Raw genomic sequence first — 6117 nt, 5'->3', positions numbered from 1 at the left:
AATCAAACAAAAAAGGGGGCAAAATGTATTAAAATTGTGAAGGCAAAAATCTTGACATGTTGATAACTAAGAAATATTTTCTTTGTATATGCAGTCGAGCCTGAAACTATTGATACAAAACGTGCCAAAGCATTAAAGTCCCACCGCCATGTTTGACAGTGAGGATGGTGTCCACAAACCATGTTCCCAATGTTCCCAATGAATCCGAGCAATTATGATGCTTTAGAACAGCTGGGACTACAGTATTTGGACTGGTGTAGAACTTTGGATGTTCTTCTCGACCACATGTGCGGACAGAAGGCCGAAGCACTGCAGGTTTTCTTTCCAAGCAGTTTCTCCAGCAGGTGATTCAAATTGACAACTTTTGGTGTGCATCACTGCCACCTTCTGAACAGGAGGGTGGAACACAAGCTAAATCTTCTATCATCTATGAGTCCGGTTTTTCTTAAAAAGGAAAATATATGTCTATATAACACCCGAGTCGAATTGCAAAATATTAGCGTAATTGAATTGGATTTTTTTCCTGAATAAATGTATCCTCCAATGCACTTCTCTCCTGTTGATATTGTCTGCAATCTATTAAGACATGATTGATGCTTTCTATGACCTGAGACATGTTTTTGTCCACAGTATCATTTTTACTATCTTCTGGGAGAGACCTGGGACATTTCCGGACAACAAAACACTTGCTGCTTGAATAAAAGTAACATTAAAGCCGAATTCACATCAGACGCATCAAATTGCTTCTATTTTAATCGGTATGGAAATTCACGCCAGCCCAAAACACGCGCGTCTCACGTACGTCGTGTTTTTACGCGACGCAAAAGATAGACAGCAGCACACTAGTATATATATATATATTATATTCAATATAAATGTCCGCTTTTTAACAAAACAAAAGCTTTAAAGACCCTGCGTTATGTAACCGCTGCTCATTGCAAGTGGAGCAATTAACCTTTTACATGGCCCCAAAACACCACTTTTACAAGGACAACACAAGAAAAGAAAAGACACGGCCGTGCTCAATATCAACAACTTTAGATATTTACGGTAAGTTAATGAAGCACACATAATCACGTCCTTTTGTTTGGCTAGCAGAAGTACCCAATGCTATGTCTGTCTGTCTTGCTTTTGTTGTATTACTGAGTTGTAATAAACTTGAAATGCGCAAAGGAGCGCCAGAGCTGAAGGGTCTCTAATGTGAACTGAGCCTTTTAAATCAATGCGCCTCAAACGCTATGCGGACGTGACGTCACGACATCATCGTGAATATTTTTGTAGAAATAGCACAAGTAAATAAACGACATCAAGAGTAGAAGCATTGCAGAATAGATGTTTTAATGAAGTTCAGTGAGGGTTGATTCACTACATTCATTGTTGGTTGCTCATTTCACATTGAAGACTTCCTTGACAGTTTTTGTGTACGCTCCATCTGGCTGAGGCTTCCTCTTGCTTCCGGGCTGCAGGAATCTACTGATGGCCGGAATTTGTGTCATGCGACCCTGGAAGGACTGTGAGGAGATGCGACAAGCAACGTCATCTTCTAGCAGCACCTTGACTTCTATTTCTTTTTACGAATTGCCTTTAAACGTCTACCTTGATGTTGCGGAAGTCGCCGAGGATTCCGGGAAATTTCTCCTCCAACATGAGGGTGCACTCCAGCAGCAGCACATCCGCCAGGCTGAGTTTACCTCCCACCAGGTAGATGTGATCACACAGTTGCTGCATTGTGGGTTAGATACACGGGTTAGAACATGTCCTTGACCAAGACTGCTACGTGAATGGCACCTTTTCAAAGACAGGCAGGTAGCGCTCTTTGGCTTTGGTCTCGATGTTCTCCAGTTTGCTTTTCTCGTCAGTACTGAAAGGCAGAATCATGATCATCTCCATCAGATCTATCAGTCCCTCTGAGTACATGTTGATCCTGTGGACAAGGGGGCGTTGTCAAGCACAAACACAATGGAATCTCTAAAATTGTGCATTGTGCTTTTTCTTCGGCTTAAAAAAAAATCAGATGGACAGTTTCCAAGTGAGACACCAGTGCCACCAGTCCTAATACTGATACTGTTCCAGTATCAACATCTCCACTGTTCACTTTAATACACACGGTATTAACGCTTCTTTGCTTTTTCTTCACACTTAAAGACATGCAACAACTTCAATAATTATTTTTAGTCACAATTGTGACATATAGTTAATAAAGGTGTTATAGTGGCATCAGTTTGACCCTGGAACAGATCATTTTGCAGGCGGACCAACATGGAATGTATTGTGTTCTGCCGCTGTAGCCAATTCTAAGACCCGTTGGATGAATGGAACATACATGACACGGTCTTTGATGTCTTTGCCGTGGAAATCGTACTTCTCCGCTAAGTAATTCAAGATGGCCCTGGTCTGAATGAGCTTCATGCCGTCTATTTCCACCAAGGGGACCTGCTGAAACATGAGGTCTCCATCTGCAAAGAAGGCATTCACGTACACTCCCAGTCAAGGTGAGTCAGCATATTAAAGCATACCTGTACAGAGGTCAGGTGATATTCCACAAGTCCACATCTCTGGTGTAGGCTTACAAAGTGTCTTTTTTAAAGAATATGCACTATGACCTCTAGACAGCTCAGGAAAAAGGATGATATTTGTATTTTGTGGGAAATAAAACTCACCATTCAGCAGCTTGAGGTACTGCTCTCGGGTTGTCAGAAAGAACTCATCGAACTAGACATTAAAATGAACAGGAGTGAATCATCTTGCACGGTGGAGCAGCTTCGTCTTCAATTTTGTCATTCTTACCTCAACCTGCGCCACAGTCAAAAGCCAGCGGATTGATTCCATTTTGCCTCTGCCATTAAAGTAGTGCAGCTTCACGTCAGCCATTGCGATACTTTATGTGCAAATCTAAAACTTTTTTGGACAGGAAAGTTACAAAACAATCAATTCGACAAGTAAAGTATTTGCAGTGTCTCAACTTACCTGTGTGACCTCTTCAATGCGAACAACGAAGAAAAGTGGCGAATTGTGCAACTTCGATATAAATCCTGTCCACCAAAGAGAGGCGGGCTTAAACGGAATACTGTAAATGTGATAGGCCGACGAGAGGTGGGCGGGACGTTCCAAATGTTGATACCAAAGCAGTCGGTAATAGACCGATGTTAGCGTCATGAAATGTATATATTTCAGTTCTCTTCGATTATTTATCCACAGTATCGGTTTCGGACCGACTTTAGTTGTAATATCGTGCGATTGTTAGTCAGTTTCTACAGCCACGTTATTGTCTGTCAGCACCCTGTAAGGATAGAAAGTTGACACAGCAGTCAGGCTGCACAGGTAGTCTTTTCAGTCAAGCCAGTCAGTGCAAATTGACTACAAGAGGGGGAGTGTCGCTCTCAAAAAGCCATGTTTGTTTGAGGATTTTATGTGTGCTGAGTTTGTACATGTCCTCTGCTGTTCAAACTCAGCATTGTTAGACATGCTGTGTCACATGACAGAGGAAAAAAAGCTTACAGGTCTTTGTCACATGGTTAAAATACAGTTCGACAGTGATGCAAGAAGCTAAAATGGGCTATACGTAAACTCTTATACTTCCCTACTTTTTACGCGTCTGTGAAGGCAACACACATATACTACTACGCATGCGTATCATCGTGGTGTGTTGGCCTGAAACAAGGAAGTGTACTCGAGCAGTAGCTGGTGACAAGACTCCTTCTGTTTTAAACAGAGGTATGTTCTTATCGTAGCTGAACAAGCTCGAATAATGGTATTTAACACATATAACATTAACACGGTTAATATTTTTTCATGGTTTCCAAAGGCATTTGCCGTACAGTCAGCCAATAGTTATTTTGCGTCGCATCTCAATGCGAAATTTACAGCGACGCCTAGTGACCGGTTGAAGGAGGTGCAACTTGTAAAAACTAAAATGGTTTCATACCAAAGCATTAAAACTTACATATGTGTGTTTCCAGCTAACAATGGCGTTTGACTGGATTGGATTTGGCTACGCTGCAGCCATCCTTCTGGGCGGATACATGGGATACAAGAGAAAAGGTTGAATGAGCTGAAGAGGGTTACCTCCTCTGACAGGTGAACTAAACACAACATCCTAATCATCACGTGTCCCCATCACTTAAGGCAGTGTCATGTCTCTGATGGCTGGCTTAGTCTTTGGTGGACTGTCTGCTTACGGCGCCTACAACATCTCCAACAACCCCACTGACATCAAGGTGTCGCTGTGTAAGTGTGCAAGAGTGCAGTAATCGTTCTCTCAAATGTACGGGCCCACATTCATGCCTTTTGCTTTTTGTCTTCAGGTGCCTCCGGAGTCCTTTCTGTTGTCATGGGGACGAGGTACAAGAAATCAGGCAAACTGATGCCAGCTGGCATTATGACTGTTCTCAGGTCAGAATCAAACTATGTTCATGATGGTCCAATACTGTTAACTCCCACTGGAATGACCCTCCCTTAATTGGTATACTGAAACCACTCTTTACTTCTCTATGGGTCTAACTTACTCATGCTATCATTGTACTTTCACTTTCTACTATTATGCATTTCTAGTTGTTGTGGCGGGAAAGGGGTGTTGGAGATGTTGAACAAATGTCAGTTTTCCTAATGGTGGGCTTGTTAATGTTTCTGTCTGCAGTTTGTTCATGGTGTTCCGCCTGTTGTTCCTGATGGTAGCGTGACCGACTGACGAGTCTTCATACATGATTCCGACTAGTTTTTGAAAGCACAGATCAAACATTTTACCTACTGACCAATAACTTTGTTCATGTTAGCTACATGCTGTTGAATATATATATATATATATATATATATATATATGTATGTATACACTATTTTGTAACCTTTTCACTACATTACAAAATATCTAAAAGTGGTCGTTTTGTTGCTTTGATTTTTCAGTATGTGAGTCTTGGTGGATAAAGTTTACACCCCTGTACTACGCCATTGTCAACTATTTGTTGTTGTAACCAGCAGATTAAATAAATGATATATGCAATGCAGAATAAACCTTTAATGAAGTGAAGTATTCTATTCCTAACATTCATGAACTTTAAATGTGGAATATATTAACTCATTGTTCCTTGAGTGGAAAAGGAATTTCATGGGATTTGTATGTTGTAGTTGAAGACTTCATTGACCGTTTTAATGAGCGTTTTGTCTTGCTGAGGCTTCCTCTTGCTTCCGGGCTGCAGGAATCTACTGATGGCCGGAATTTGTGTCATGCGACCCTGGAAGGACTGTGAGGAGATGCGACAAGCAACGTCATCTTCTAGCAGCACCTTGACTTCTATTTCTTTTTACAAATTGCCTTTAAACGTCTACCTTGACGTTGCGGAAGTCGCCGAGGATTCCGGGAAATTTCTCCTCCAACATGAGGGTGCACTCCAGCAGCAGCACATCCGCCAGGCTGAGTTTACCTCCCACCAGGTAGATGTGATCGCACAGTTGCTGCATTGTGGGTTAGATACACGGGTTAGAACATGTCCTTGACCAAGACTGCTACGTGAATGGCACCTTTTCAAAGACAGGCAGGTAGCGCTCTTTGGCTTTGGTCTCAATAATGTCCAGTTTGCTTTTCTCGTCAGTACTGAAAGTCAACGTAATGATCATCTCGTTCAGATCCATCAGTCCCTCCGAGTACATGTTGATCCTGTGGACAAATGGCGTTAAATGAACGTCATGCAGAAAGGTTCAACCTCAATAACTGCGGTTTGGTTTTTGTGTGTAATTGTTAACATCTTGTTACACTTCAATCACAAGAATGTTAAAAAGCCACTAACGATGGCCCAGATAGCATCATTAAAGTTGTTTTATCCATTTTACAAACAGATGCTTAACTACTTTTTACACTTTAGTCACAATTACAAATGTTCAAAAGTGGCTTTTACATACAGCGTTTAAATTCTTTTTACACTTGCATGAATGAATGTTATGTAAAACATTGCCTGCATAGTTAATAAAGGTGTTATAGTGGCATCAGTTTGACCCTGGAACAGATCATTTTGCAGGCGGACCAACATGGAATGTATTGTGTTCTGCCGCTGTAGCCAATTCTAAGACCTACTGGATGAATGGAACATACATGACACGGTCTTTGATGTCTTTGCCGTGGAGATT

General features: G+C 41.6%; 3 protein-coding genes across 6 annotated transcripts in view; 1 reads left to right on the top strand and 2 right to left on the bottom strand.

The window, feature by feature from the left end:
- Positions 1–1321: 1321 nt before the first annotated feature.
- Positions 1322–3026, bottom strand: gsta.1 (glutathione S-transferase, alpha tandem duplicate 1). The gene is made up of 7 exons (XM_058058664.1): positions 2968–3026; positions 2788–2898; positions 2661–2712; positions 2324–2456; positions 1789–1924; positions 1597–1722; positions 1322–1511 (listed from the first exon to the last, which is right to left on the bottom strand). Exons 2-7 carry the CDS (start codon positions 2869–2871, stop codon positions 1386–1388), a joined length of 657 nt encoding a protein of 218 aa, XP_057914647.1. The 5' UTR covers positions 2872–2898; positions 2968–3026; the 3' UTR covers positions 1322–1385.
- A 154-nt stretch (positions 3027–3180) lies between these two features.
- Positions 3181–5020, top strand: tmem14a (transmembrane protein 14A). Of its 2 annotated transcripts, none has more exons than XM_058058666.1 (5): positions 3181–3321; positions 3960–4041; positions 4126–4227; positions 4305–4392; positions 4637–5020. In XM_058058666.1, exons 2-5 carry the CDS (start codon positions 3966–3968, stop codon positions 4677–4679), a joined length of 309 nt encoding a protein of 102 aa, XP_057914649.1. In that variant the 5' UTR covers positions 3181–3321; positions 3960–3965; the 3' UTR covers positions 4680–5020. The 2 variants fall into 2 exon arrangements, with proteins under 2 accessions (XP_057914649.1, XP_057914648.1); XM_058058665.1 differs by lacking the exon at positions 3181–3321 and adding an exon at positions 3558–3714 and having other exon boundaries at positions 4637–5017.
- LOC131108027 (glutathione S-transferase A2-like) overlaps positions 4997–6117 on the bottom strand; it is a 3672-nt gene continuing 2551 nt past the window's right edge. For all 3 annotated transcript variants that reach the window (XM_058058661.1, XM_058058663.1, XM_058058662.1), the window contains 4 exons: positions 6083–6117; positions 5515–5650; positions 5323–5448; positions 4997–5237 (listed from right to left, as the gene is read on the bottom strand). The exon at positions 6083–6117 is cut by the window's right edge and continues 98 nt beyond it. In XM_058058661.1, coding sequence (XP_057914644.1) covers positions 5100–5237; positions 5323–5448; positions 5515–5650; positions 6083–6117 — 435 coding nt within the window. In that variant the 3' untranslated portion in view covers positions 4997–5099. The remainder of the gene's footprint in view (positions 5238–5322; positions 5449–5514; positions 5651–6082) is intronic.

This window comes from Doryrhamphus excisus, chromosome 20 (assembly GCF_030265055.1).
Source record: "Doryrhamphus excisus isolate RoL2022-K1 chromosome 20, RoL_Dexc_1.0, whole genome shotgun sequence".
Lineage (NCBI taxonomy): Eukaryota > Metazoa > Chordata > Actinopteri > Syngnathiformes > Syngnathidae > Doryrhamphus > Doryrhamphus excisus.
Note: the sequence above shows the minus strand (reverse complement) of the source record. Positions and strands in the feature narration are given on the sequence as shown.

Excerpts from the sequence above, each read along its gene's own strand:
- gsta.1 (XM_058058664.1), bottom strand. The coding sequence starts at position 2,871 with ATGGCTGACGTGAAGCTGCACTACTTTAATGGCAGAGGCAAAATGGAA. Across the intron at positions 1,925-2,323 it reads GACATCAAAGACCGTGTCAT|GATCAACATGTACTCAGAGG; the intron begins GTATGTTCCATT and ends CCTTGTCCACAG. Across the intron at positions 1,723-1,788 it reads ACCTGCCTGTCTTTGAAAAG|CAACTGTGTGATCACATCTA; the intron begins GTGCCATTCACG and ends CCCACAATGCAG.
- tmem14a (XM_058058666.1), top strand. The coding sequence starts at position 3,966 with ATGGCGTTTGACTGGATTGGATTTGGCTACGCTGCAGCCATCCTTCTG. Across the intron at positions 4,042-4,125 it reads CATGGGATACAAGAGAAAAG|GCAGTGTCATGTCTCTGATG; the intron begins GTTGAATGAGCT and ends CCATCACTTAAG. Across the intron at positions 4,393-4,636 it reads GGCATTATGACTGTTCTCAG|TTTGTTCATGGTGTTCCGCC; the intron begins GTCAGAATCAAA and ends TTCTGTCTGCAG.